This window comes from Hesperophylax consimilis, chromosome 16 (genome assembly GCF_061612785.1).
Source record: "Hesperophylax consimilis isolate HC1 chromosome 16, BYU_Hcon_1.0, whole genome shotgun sequence".
In the NCBI taxonomy this organism is placed as follows: domain Eukaryota; kingdom Metazoa; phylum Arthropoda; class Insecta; order Trichoptera; family Limnephilidae; genus Hesperophylax; species Hesperophylax consimilis.
The window spans coordinates 28,558,701-28,572,873 of NC_142851.1; the positions used below are offsets into that span (position 1 = coordinate 28,558,701).

A 14,173-nucleotide genomic window follows, 5' to 3' on the forward strand; every position below is an offset into this window, starting at 1 on the left:
TGGGAATTGGCATCACTGATCCGAACTGTCAAAGAGACTGCGTCAAAGCATGGTCAAAGCGCGTCACATAACCTGAAAGTCCTGAAATATTACGACAAAAACACGCATGTGTTTCCTGTTTACGTCCGTTTGTGGTGTTATTTTATGTTAAAATAAACTGCAACTGTTATAAAATATCCCCATTCAAGTGAAATTCACAGTTGTTTTACAATGACGTCTTATAAAAATATAAAAACGGCTCTAATAGAAGGTAAACACAATTTTTAAACATATTTCAAAACTTACCCCGAAAGTTGGCGAGCAGTAGTTTTATAGAACCGTACATCAGTGGTATTCTGTTACTAATTACTTGATATTTTCAGCTTGCTTATGTTTATTTTCACCCTAATCTTAACACACAACATACGAGTGATTTGATTTGAGGACCGGATAGGTTAGAACTCGACGGTTGTATTTTATAGTTTGGAGAACGCACGCATAATGCCTCCTTATTTAACAAGAAAACAAAAAATTGCCTTCATGTTAGCAGTGTTAGCTGCTACTTGTGGTATGTTATATTATTATGTGTTATAGTAGAACTTGTTATGTTATCAAATACTGCAATGAAGAATTGATTTCATTCCTTCATGTCTGGTTCTATCTATCTAATAGTAAAGTTTTGGTTATTTAATTACTTTAACTAAGAAAAATCTTTGAAATCCTTTGGAAAAATTATAAACTTTTACCTACAACTACCGTTTTTAATATGCATTTAAAAAATAATGAACCTTTTATTCAACTTAATGACGGTAAACAACAACTTTTTGCATTAAAGATTTTGAAAAATAGTGCTATTTAAGATTTTTTATGTAAATATTAATTTACCTGAAAATCTGCAAACTGACTAATACCTCCGTAGTGTGCTAACTAACTAACCATCACGCATTCAGTGATTAAAACCTTCATTGCCTTGTGTTATAACAACATTGTATCTTTAGTAAGCGCATTTACCTGAAATCACAGCGCTTATACCATTTTACATAATCTTTTCCATCCCCTTCAAGTAAGGCTCCTAACCTTTGGAATGTCGAGCTCCTGTGACTTAATACCTCCGTAGTGTGCCCTGCTATGCATCGGCCGAGTCTATTTTCGTAACAACTTTTATTTTTTTTACTACTCATAGCTACTTATGTTCAAATAAATTATTATTTCTCCCTCCTTGGTAATTTTTTACTGACTACCACACTTAATATGCAAACAAACAATATTTCTATATGTTATAGAAATATCGTAATTATATGTTATAGTTATATCAACATAACAGTTGGCCGCCATAATAATGCCGTAAAATATTAATTTTGAATTGAAGGAAATTGCACTATGTTTCATAATTTAAATGCAAAAAGTTGTTGTTTATTGTCATGAAGTTGAATCGAAGGATTGTTTTTTTTATTTAATTCGTTTTATAAATGGTAGTCTTAGATAAAAATTTACAGCCTTATTTTATATACAACAGTGAAATAAAGGAATCTAAAGATGTTTTTATAGTTTATTATATTTTCATAAAGTTAAATAAGTATCCTTTACAAAGAATCTAAATAAATGCAGTAAAATAATATGACAAACAAAAACCAGAAGACTGTTGCAAGGTCTATGACGCTTCCACAATGGCGGCACACTTTTTCACAGATAAAATAAATATGTTGGCAAGTCAAAACGACAGGATAGAATATATTATATCCTTACCAAGCTAATACAATGTATTTTAGTATGCTAGGAAAATTTTCTATGGTATAAAATTTCAGGCCGATAAGCAATGTGGTTGCACAAGCGGTTAAACTAACCTAATTAATGAAATGTTTATTTCTATGGTTGTAGATGTTGAAGACAATGACAGCGATTCATCAGTTGAAGTAGAAGAAGCAGAAGTAAACGATGAAGAGAACTCAGATTCATCTCAAAATGCTGAATCAATGGATGAAGATGATGTTGAATCAATGGATGAAGAAGATGATGATCAATCTGGAAGTACAGAGGAAGGTGGGGATAGCAAAGACGACCCAAATGAAAACGCAGGATGGGCAGACTCTTTAGCCAAGATTTTAAAGACAAATAAACCCAAAGGAAAGAGGTCCTTAGTGCTATCAAGAGCCAAAAAAATCTCTGACATTAAGAAGGCCAAGATTGCAGAGAAGGATGCTTTTGAAGTTATCGTAGATGGAGAAATCAAGGAAGAAAAACCTGACATTGATACTTTGAAGTTACTTATTCCTGGTGAGGAAGAGGAGGACTCAAAAGACAATATTAAGGTGAGAAATACAGTTTCTTATTTTGCCTCATTTAACATGTGGTTTACGCAAGTGGCCACCTGAAAATTGTCGCTTCCCCGTTGCTAATATAACATTAGGATTTATAAATGTTTATACTAAACGTATATAAAAAATACCATAGATATTGTAGCAAAGTTTATTAACTATGCAAGTTATGTGCATAAAATCAATTTAGTATAGAAATAAGGTGAAAACGGAGAATCGAAAAAATTCTGGTTTCTGGTCGAGAAATATAAGGATTGCATAGATACTATTTCGTTATTTTCATAAACACGAGAACTCGCAATGCGTTGAATAATGACACCGAATTAATGTTTTTTTTTTCTAAAACCTTTGTGGCAATAATTTGAAATACATTGGCCTATAGCCATTTGAGCCATAGAGATTTTCGGGTGTTCGGTTTTCAATTCGGCCATTCGATTTAATTAATATCATATCTCCAAACACTAATACAGAAACATATGAACTGCTTACTTCTCTTTAAATCCAATACGTAGATTTCACTGTTTATCCCATATTTTTAAGTTTTATAAAAAATAAATAGTTAATTTTATAATTCATAAAAATCACCTAGTTAAATTTGGGTAGCTACCTCTCGAGTGGATAAGAATGTTCCATTTAACAGGCCGTATCTCTGAACCAAACATACTTTAGAATGAAATTCCTGTTCCAACCAATCAATGAAATTTAAAAGTACTTATCAGGGCTCGAATTTGAAAGAGTAAATTTTAACAACTCTGATTGGAGTTGCGTGCTATGTGGTTTGCACATCAACCTTATCATTAAAGTTCTAATGATCTGAAATGCTAGTTTCAGAATATGATAATCATTTGGCTGCGCTTGCTACGAACTATCGATTCTAGTAACCTCCCTATCTTAACCCATTCCTCAGAACCACAACAATTTAGGGCCTCTCTCTTAGAAGCCTTTCCCCTCCGGGCCTCCATAATTTTTGCCTCTTGACAAAATGTTTATTTTTACGTAAATAGTAGAATGCATCATCTTATAGATTTTTTAAATAATTTTTTTATTTTTATTATTTAGTATAGAGTGCCACAAGGCTCTCATTTAGGGCCCATTTTGTTTATTATATTCTTAAATGACATTGTTGATATATTTACTAACATAAAAGTATTACTTTTTGCTGATGATATGAAACTTTATAAAGAGATTAATAACATAAATGATTGCATTATATTACAAACTAATTTGAGAAATCTTTTTGAATGGTGCTCTATCAACAAACTTGCATTGAACATAAAGAAATGTCAGTTCATTAATTTTTACAGAATAAATAATCCAATATATTTTCAATATACATTAAATGATAAAAACTTAAATTGCGTCAGTGAAATTATTGACCTAGGTATATTGTTCGATAGCAAACTAACTTTTGTGTATCATATTAATAACATTATCAATAAGGCTCTTAGGACTCTTGGATTTGTTTTGAGAGTTTCAAAAGACTTCAATAATTTAGGCACATTTATCATGTTGTACAAAACCCTTGTTAGATGCCAACTAGAGCCTCTACGTTATGGTCCCCCTTTTACAATATTCATTCCGATAACATTGAAAGGATTCAACATAAGTTCCTGAAGTATATAAACTATAGATTGCATATTCCTGTAGAAAACATTGATTATAACTACTTACTAGATAAATTTTCCCTATTAAAATTTTCTGAAAGAAAAATAAACACAGATTTAATAGTATTACATAAAATACTTCATTACAAAATTGACTGTCCTGAGTTACTCCAATTAATCAGCATCCACATACCCAAAAGATCTTGCCGAAATTTACTACCCTTTTATTTTTACAACACCAGGACACTGTCTTATCAAAATTCCCCGATTCCAAGACTTCACAGTCTCGGAAATAAATATTCTGATCTGGGAGATATATTTCATCTTAAAAATAATCAATATAAATATTGTTTATTTCAATTCTTTTATATATCGAGACACAAATAGACATCTATAATTTCCGCAATATATATATTTTTAAATATTGAAGACAATAATAGTGATTTCTAAACGAAAATCTGAAACAGAAAAATCAGAAAAGGAAACGGTCACATCTGGGACTCGAACCCAGGACCCTTGTCTTTCCGGGACAGTGCTCTACCAACTGAGCTAATGGGACCCTATTCCCCTCGGTCACTTTTAACTGTATCATACTTCGAATAAGAACCACTAACATTGTCTTCATTTTTCACCGCACATTTTTATTTTTATTGACAACTATCTTTATGTATTATTATGTGTCTTCAATATTTAAATATTACAATTTGAGGTTTTACTCAATAAAGTTATTCCGAAAAATAAAATATTCATTCTAGACTTGCAGAAAAGTCAACAGATGTCGCACATTAAAAAATAAAAAAATAAGATAGGTTTATCTAAAAAGACGCTGTCTGGATTGCATTTAGTTCGGGTTGAATCTTGCGATCATACATAAAGATAGTTGCCAATAAAAATAAAAATGTGCGGTGAAAAAATGAAGACAATGTTAGTGGTTCTTATTCGAAGTATGATACAGTTAAAAGTGACCGAGGGGAATAGGGTCCCATTAGCTCAGTTGGTAGAGCACTGTCCCGGAAAGACAAGGGTCCTGGGTTCGAGTCCCAGATGTGACCGTTTCCTTTTCTGATTTTTCTGTTTCAGATTTTCGTTTAGAAATCACTAATATTGTCTTCAATATTTAAATATTACAATTTGAGGTTTTACTCAATAAAGTTATTCCGAAAAATAAAATATATATTTTTATTTTTTATTTTGAATATCTATTTATATGAGATTTCTTATCATTTTCACTAGTGTATCTTATTTTATTATATGCTTTTGTTGTAACATTAAATATTTTTTTCTTTTTTCGTTGTATTATGTTTCCTTTATTGTTTTAATTTTGTAGAATTTATATTATTTAGCATCGGTGAAGCTGCCTTTAAAAAGCAAGCTCTGTTGATGCTGGTATAGTTTATACACCGCTAACTATTATGTAATACCATTTTACAAATGTACTTAAAAACGAAATAAAATGTAATTTTGTAATGTTTTTAAAGGAATAAACAAATTGAATTGAATTGAATAACTGTGATACTCAACTATTAAACTTTGTAGTGTGTAAAAGCCCATTAGGGAGTGTAATAAATAAATAAATAAATAAAAAATTTCTATTAATTCAAAAACAAAAGGTTATGCCATTCTTCACAAAATTTAATTCAGTTTTTGAGGTCAGTTTCAATCAAAATAACTTTGGCTGGGATGGGTTAACAATCTTTCCTTTGACAACATTATAAAATAAACTTGTCTTTCATTTCTCTGCTCTTTAAATAAATGGCTAAGAACATTCTTGAATAGTGAAGACCAAATACCTGCCCTAGTAAAAATCTCTTGTTTAATAATTCACATATTTCAATTAGTTAATTTTGTATTTTTGTTTTTAGCGACGAGACAATCTTCCAAACTTCAGAGTAAAACCCACAGTCCTTGAAAAGGAAAGAGAAAAAATCTTATCTAAAACTGCCACCCGAGGTGTTGTGCAGTTATTCAATGCCGTCCGAAATCAACAAAAGGATATTGAAAGGAAAATGTCCGATGCGGGACCTCTGGAACGTAAAAAGGATAAGGTTATGAAATCCCTAGACAAAACGAAATTCTTAGATAAACTAATGGGACAAAGTAAATCAGATAATGTTAATCAGTCAGAAAGTTTAAAGAGAGAAGCTAAAAAAGAAGTTAAAAAGGAAGAACCATCGACGTGGAATGTATTTAGGTGAGTTTAACATTTACTATAACTAACGAGCCACCACATGTTATCATGGAATGCAATATACCTCTGTCCTAGCACATTCCTTGCTACTTTCGGTTGCATGACCGACCAGAACATTGAAGAAAATAAAGTAACAAACCTAATCTATTCTTTTATCTTGTTCTGTTATCCGGTTACCGCTACATTCATACACAAGCCTATTATAATATATATATTGCATGATATTTGTTCATAATTAAATTTTTTTGTAACTTTGATGTAATATTAATTTTCTTATAATTAAATTATACATAATATGTAAATGAAATCCTCAGCACGGAGATCCCAGTGAGGATATCATTATATCTATTTGTTACACAAAAAAAAAGATAATAAAACACTTATTATTATTATTATATTATTATTATTATCCTATATATCCAGTAGCGGCTGGCGCTAAGGAGCGGTAGAGCGAAGCACTTCCTGAATTTCAGTCAATCTAAATAAAATATATAAATGTAATATTATCTAAGTATATAAATGTAATACTGGGGAGTTTTTCTTCCTCGGTTAATTTTGGGCCTCACTTCTATACAACAGGACTAATTTCAGAATTCTGCTGTGTTCTGTTCACCCCTTTCCTTTGATAAAATCTTATTATTGGTTACTGCATTCAGTCCTAATTGGTGGACTTAAGATGATTCGAAAAAAACCATTACTTTAAAGGCAATTAATTCTTCCACAGGTATACACAAGTATCCAATACTCCTGTTGTGTATTCACATTGCAAGTTGTTGTGCACAGTCCATACATGACACTACTGAAATCACGAGACCCACGTCACCACCTATCATTGTTGAATTCTCGAAACGTCAAAACTAGAATGCTCACATAACCTCACTCACAACCAAACAGTTGCTTTAGCTGTCATTTTTATATCCTTTCATTTTTTGTTGACTGTTCACACACATTGTTACAAAAGATCTGACACAAGTGACGCCATGTTTAAAGTCTCGGATCAAATTGCTGACGAGTTTACGATGTACGGCGGATGTCGCCAAGACACTTGAATCGTCGAGTATAGGATACTAGCGTATCCCCGTGGAAAGGGGGCCGAACCCAGTGCCTGTTTTTGTGATTGTTAAAATGTCACATTGTTTCATCTTAAGTCTTGCCAGAAGGCAAAATGATGAAGAGCGAGTTTTACAAAAATTAAAACCATTCATTATAATGCTAAGTTTTGTGTACGTTTCCCAAATTAATCTTTCCATTATTTACATAAATTGTGATGTTTCTTATTTCCTTACCTTTTTCAGAGAGGACTTCATGATGGGAGCTAAACTGAAGGATTGGGATAAGAAAGAAAAGAAAAATGAAGAAGAAGAGATGTCTAGCTTAAGTGATTCTGATTCCGATTAAAATTATTTTACCTGGAAAAAAACGTATTTTAATCTTAAAAGGAACAGCTGCGCAATCTTCCTCATACTAAACTTAAATTAAAGGAACTGAGACCAATATATTTGAACAAACGGAGAATTATTTTTTCAATCAAAATATATGGCAAATTTGTAGTACGGATATTTGCTGTTTTGAATTAGAAAATAAAGACCATAAAAGAATTAAATTTTTTACCATTTTAGAGGGAACTTGGATAATTTTTTGTGAGTTAAAGATAATTATAAAAAAATAAAAAATTCTGAAAACAGGTTTTTTTGTGTCGGAAATTAAAATGTATGTATGTCAAATATGTGCTCTAACGTAAATCGGTCGTTTGAAAGTTAAATTTAAACCCATCAAAAAAGTTTTTTTAATAATTCATATTTTCGTAGTAAAAAAGGTATAAATAAAGTTGCACTTATCCGTACTAGATTTTTGCTCCACCCTTTAACTAAAAAAATAAATATTGTAATAAAGGGCTGCGCAACCGTTCCCCTTAATAACACTAGAAACGCCTTGACAAGATTTGAATGGAAGCCAATGTTCCGCAACTGACTTTGTATCTTTGGTTTCTAGCCCATTTAGTATGCGCTGTCTCTCTTACACTTGCCTGACATATATCGCCATCCCATTTGAATTTCATAATGATGGTGAAACACATTTCCGCGTGTGAAATTTAAGCTAAGAATGGTCAGACTTTGGTATTTCTTGTGTTCTTTATTCTATGATAGCTGAAGTTCCCGGCATTTCCCGGGCTTTATCACAGACTTCTCCTACCATTCTCTAAACACTCCTAATAAGAACAAACTTTGAAATTGGTAGAGTAGTTTTGAGTCTATAGTAAACCCACATACGAACATTGCTTTTTATTTACGCTGGTAGAAGAAGAAAACAGGGACAGAAATTTTATAATAATAATATCCTCTTTGTGGAAGGTATTTACGATATTAAAAAATTGCTAAGTTTAATAAAGCCAGCAATAAAAAAATGTATTTGATAGATAAACTATATTTTTAATACTTATTTTCATAGAATTGTTAGAGCATATTAATTAATTAAGGTTATAATATATTATTTTATAATTAGAGTACAGACATTGCTGGGTTGGCAAAAGTGTGGAATTTGTTTTGGAATTGTAGGGTAAATCCGTACGGGTAAATTCCAAACCATCGTCTCAATGGGAACGTTTATGGGGGCGTTCCAATCACCTCCGTCTTCAGATAGATTCAGTTCCTGGCAAGTACTGGTCACAAACTCAAAGTGGAGCTTCCACTTCAATGAAACTGAAAAAGAGAATGCTTATTACATGTCAACTTATTCATAATTTTTTTTTTACCGCACAAGAGGTTCCATTATCCGAAGCCAGCATTCTCAATTTGGATGTTTTGCGAGGCTGGAGGGAGTGGAGATGGAGAAGAGAAAAGTTCTGGCTATTCAGATCTTCACACTTAATGGCTAAAGCCATTTCAAGCAACGCTTCGATTCTGAATGATGGTCTTTCACCAGGGCGATACTGAGAGTATCTACCACTATATTGCTGATTCTCTCTAGTATTTAGAATTATACATCATATTATTTGACACCCATATTACGTAGCAATTAATAACATCCACAAAGAAATTAAGTTTGGCCGCCATATTGGCTGGTCAGTCTATGGGCCTTTTATACAGGCGACATTGGAAAAGTCACAGGCCTCTCAAGTCCCAGTGGTTACAAATGGGGCAGCTGATGTAATCCTGCTAATTAATTATTACGAGCAGACAAAAAGTCTTAAAGGCATACCACTGGTAGCTCCATTGTAAGCTCTCGCTCTCTCATAAACAATGCATGTGACAAAAAGAGAATTTACAATGGTGCTCTCATTAGACAGACTATATTACAAAGTATAGGTTACCTATGTCAGTATCGAACGCAGGTGTGATATGCAGAGGAATGGGCAATATAAGCTGTGATCTGCTCAGTCCAAGAGTGACCTCGTGGTGTCTTGCAAAGGTGATGGCTCTCAGAGCACCCTCCGCTCCGTTGGGGACGTCCTTGTTCTTCAGCTCCTCTTCCGACTGTAGGGCCACCGACACCTGCATACACTTAACGGTGCCGATGGAGAAGTCAAACGTGCCCACAATGTCCTCGCCCAGTTTGTAGGCAGATTTGAAGAGACAGAATCGAGCCACCTTGCCTCGAGCGTTGGATATCATGTAGAAGTTCGGACTTCTTCTGGCTGTGATGTTCTGGAAATATTAAACATAATATATAATCATAATCAATGTCATAATCACAATAATATATAATCAATGGATTTTCCAATAAGAGCAGCTTTGCATTGTGCGCCATTTTCGATTTCTCAAACGCATTGCAGATTTACAAAATTGCTGTGCAAGAGTCCAAAAGTGGAACAAATAAACTAGATTGTTTTGCACAAGTAATCACAAACATACAGTAGCGATCAACTGCCCTAGTTCACATCTGTGACTGCATGTTCTCAATAACATATTCAGGATATTTGAGGATTCATCCAGTCCACCCTTTTTGATTTGCCGAATTATTTTGATAATGCTTTATGTTCATCTTTACATTGTGTTACCTTTCGAAATGTTTTTAAATTATTAGAAATTTCTGGTTCAGCCGTCATGTTTTAGTAAGCTAAAAAATGAGTAAAATATAACATCGTTGTTGGTTCCTTCAGACTGACATTATTGTCACCCAGAGAATATGAAATGCGAATTCAAGGTGCAAACAATGTGAGTATTCAAACTGTCTTAACCAAAACCAACTTGGCAGTGGAAAATTGTGTTGGGTTCCCAAACAGGCATCAATTTCTACGCTAGCGAAGTCCTTCAAATCTTACACAAGCAACATTTTCCACTTATAATGATGGTACATAGTAGGGGGAATTCAAATATTTTCAGGTTATTCATAACCCTGGAATCCGTATGTTTGCAGTGTTAAAGAATCGTTGCCCACGCACTACAATTGCAATGTACACCTTACACATTCATTTTGCCTTCGGATATTATCTCTACTGGATTAGGTAAAGGCAGTGTTGCCTTTAACAAAAATATCTTTTTATTTATTGAAGTTTGTTGTCAGTCTTAAATAAAATTAAATTACCTGTAATACTTGCAGTGCAATATCCAATGGAGTCTCAACTTTTCTCTCTTCCAAGAACGGGTTCGCCGGCTGAAGTTCCTCCGTGGTTTCATTGCAGCACAGACCCGCCACGTCCGGCATGTTGGTGATGGGGCTCACGGACAGCACCCTCAGAGGGATCCTTATCATCTTTATGGGGGAGTTCACTCGCTGCGTGGCTATGGTGATTTTGTAGGAGTACTTGGCGCTGAAGCCTCGGTAGGATGGGGGTGCTTCCATGGGTAATACTTCGCGATATACAACTGGAATTTAATACACAAATATATTATTCTTGTAGTGCTCTGCGGGTTTTTCGCTGCTAGGCCCTGCGGGTGGCTAGTAGTTTTGTTACAAACTTCACATTTAAAATTGAAAACTTATATGATTATTTTAGAAAATAACAGAGGACGCCACTTCCATTTACAACAATGCAAACTGTACAGTCATTAAGATATTTATGTTACAAATTTACTATGTAGTAAAGTAATAACAAATATAAGGTGATGCACCTCGGCGTGTAACATTTGAAATCAGACGAAGTCACGCACCCCTTATGCAGATGGCGACAAGGTTGAAATTCGTACTTAACACCAGCCTGCATGTTTTGATTTATGCAAAAAAAACCATCACCAAAACGATTATTTTGTGAAGTTCAGGCATAAATATTAAAATGTTTTCTGATCATAATCTAAAGAACTTAATTTGCCACATTTTACAATAAAACCATATTCGAAAAGGGGTTCTTAAATAGGAGATATTGCACGTTTTATAGGGCTGATTTAGACTTTATTTTTTTCTAAGCTTAACGTTTTTTTACATTACATAAACTATAATTTAGGCAATCCTAGAAGAACTTTTCGGTAATTAAAAAAAAATTTCCTGTTACTATTTTTTAATATCTATCCAAGTCCAATGAAATTACTCTTCCCTCAGTCCTCCCTCCGCATCCCTATTACTTATGAAAATTCCTGGCCGCGAACAAGCCACGAGTATGGATGTAAAAGCGCATTTTACTGGAAAGGGCTACAATAATATATTATGTAATTGAGTTACGCTCGATTTGCAAGTACCTCTTTTACCATTTTGCATTACTTAATGATTGACTGCTGGGTGATAATAGGCCTCTTCCAGTTACATAAAAGGTATAAAAAATAAAATTGTGACCAATAATATCCGAGTGTTACATGAAAGGGCAAAAGGAATATTAAGAGTACAGACAGTAAAAAACACGGGAGCACTGACAGTAAAATTGGTGAATATCTTTTGGGATCGCTGGCCATGCTTAATACAAATATTTTTTTAAACACTTGATTCAACATAATTACTATTTCCATCCGAGAGAATGGAAAATACTGCATTAAAGTAAATTTTTTGTCAATCAAAGTAACAAATTTGACTGCGATTTGACAGTTCGGCCATGTTTTTTGATGTATTTGTATTGAGCATGGCCAGCGATTCTTAAAGTTTACCAATAAAACTTACATGATCTGGTTTCACCAACAGGAATGGTCAGGTCGCAGAACAATATCTTGGGATTGGTCTGCAGCACCAGCTGTCCCAGGTTCCCGTTTGAGGTCTGCAGCGAGGTGCTGGTGCTGCCAATGGAGCCCACTCGGTGTAGTCCTTTCGGAGACAGCGGCTCATTTTTATCTTTAGTGGAATAATAGCAGTGGATCTGCGCTGATGCCCATCCTAGATTCTCCAAAATGTCACTAGAACAAAAATTGATAATGAATTTAATTAGGAAGAGTAAAATACAACTAAACTAACTTTCCACCTTCACTGCATGGTCTAGGGGGGTAGGCAGAGAGGATAGAACACCACATAACTAAGTTGGCATACACTCCTAGCACCATTTATGTTCACTCACCGTCTCATATTTACTATTCTGTTATTCTGACTCTTTGTCATGACCCGATTCAACAATTTGATTCGCTGGTAAAATTTTTAAAACTGGTAAATGTTTGTTTGTTAAAAATCTTAAATCTCCAAAAGTTCTTCACCAATTGCTTTGAAATTTTGACACAACGTTGCATTTGAATATGTGTGTTTTTATATACCTATATTATATAGATGTGACAGGTAAATACCTTTTTTTTATTTTTTAAACAGCGCCATCTGTTGGACGTGAAAGCAATACACGCTATTGTTTCTCTATCTGCACAGACAGACTGTGCCACAGCAACGTGTGGCGGGATACAACTAGTATTTGAAAACTATAATAATAATATTTGGATGATTTGTGCAAAATCACCTCAAGGGCGCTGTAGAAATATATAATACATTTCTACAGTGATCTATGTTATTACTAACTATATATGGAGATAATATACAGTACCATACTTACCTGGTAGGTCACTTAATATTAACACTTAATTAACATTAACTAATTGTTTATTAGCGAAATTTGTATGCAGGATTTAGGACATAATTAGATATAATTGGACTTTCTCTCGGGAATGGTATATTTAATTTAAGGGTGTGACAGCTTAGAAGTTTTTAGTTTAGACCTAAATTCTGTTGCACTTGTTATGGATCTTAGTTCCGGAGAGAGTTTATTCCAAGACTTCGGCCCAGATGCTCCGAAAGCGCGATCACCAAACTTAGTATTTGGCTTGCACTTTGGTTCCATCAGTCTGCCTACACCTGACGACGTTTCTGATTTAAGAGTTGACTGCCTCAGACCAGTGTTTTCCGGGAAACATAGTTCAGACATGTAGGGTGGGGCCATTTCATTGATGGATTTAAACACCATCCAGCACAATTTGTCCTAGATTCTTTCGGGGCACTTGAGCCAGAGAAGGTAACGAAGGTGTTCTGAAATATGCAAATATTTAGAAACCCCGGTTATTAGCCGTGCTACTGCATTAAACAATGATTGAAGTTTGACAATTTCATATTTTGGAAGGCTGGCATAAATGCCATTGCAGTAATCGAGACGTGAGACTACGTAAGAGTTGATTAGTAGTTTTGTTGATTCTGTAGGAAGGTTTCTTCGGACAGACTTGAGTTTTCTCAGGTGAAAAAAACCGGTGCTTACAGTCCTATTTATTTGACTTTTAAACGAAAAGTCAAATTAATAGGATAGATAGGATGAAGATATAATGCTTATTAAATGTATTGTACCACTTAAAAAATTATAGGTAAATACATATATAATACGGACAAAAAAAGCAGTAAAAGGGTGCTCTACCTGTGGCTTTGAGAGATTTTGTGTTCCGGTTGAGTTGTGTGGTAGAATGTTATAAGACATTCCACCAGTTCCCCTGATAAATACACTGAACCATTCAATAACTTTGCAGTTATTTCTATCATTTTGTTTTTATTGTAAAATTATCATTATCAATATGTAATATAGGTAAATACTGTGGTTAATAGTATATAAGATAAAAAAAAACTAAACAATTTTAACAATAAAATAATAGGATTATGACAGTCCGATTTGACACTTTTGGAACCTGTAAATATCATAGAGAAACACGTCATAAAAGTGGTGCTGCCAACTCCATTTTTAAAGTAAAGCTAACAAAAATAGCCGGTTCCTC

The 14,173-nt window shown here is 33.8% G+C and overlaps 2 protein-coding genes across 2 annotated transcripts; one reads left to right on the forward strand and one right to left on the reverse strand.

The window, feature by feature from the left end:
- Nucleotides 1–36: 36 nt before the first annotated feature.
- LOC149416998 (RRP15-like protein) lies at nt 37–7,527 on the forward strand. The gene is made up of 4 exons (XM_089641130.1): nt 37–250; nt 1,858–2,288; nt 5,761–6,089; nt 7,382–7,527. Exons 1-4 carry the CDS (start codon nt 211–213, stop codon nt 7,482–7,484), a joined length of 903 nt encoding a protein of 300 aa, XP_089497256.1. The 5' UTR covers nt 37–210; the 3' UTR covers nt 7,485–7,527.
- Nucleotides 7,528–8,494: 967 nt separating this feature from the next.
- Nucleotides 8,495–14,102, reverse strand: LOC149416999 (RAB6A-GEF complex partner protein 2). Its single transcript, XM_089641129.1, has 5 exons — nt 13,822–14,102; nt 12,111–12,340; nt 10,611–10,891; nt 9,397–9,730; nt 8,495–8,785 (listed from the first exon to the last, which is right to left on the reverse strand). The coding sequence occupies exons 1-5, from the start codon at nt 13,941–13,943 to the stop codon at nt 8,574–8,576; spliced, it is 1,179 nt and encodes a 392-aa protein (XP_089497255.1). The 5' UTR covers nt 13,944–14,102; the 3' UTR covers nt 8,495–8,573.
- Between the last annotated feature and the right edge of the window lie 71 nt (nt 14,103–14,173).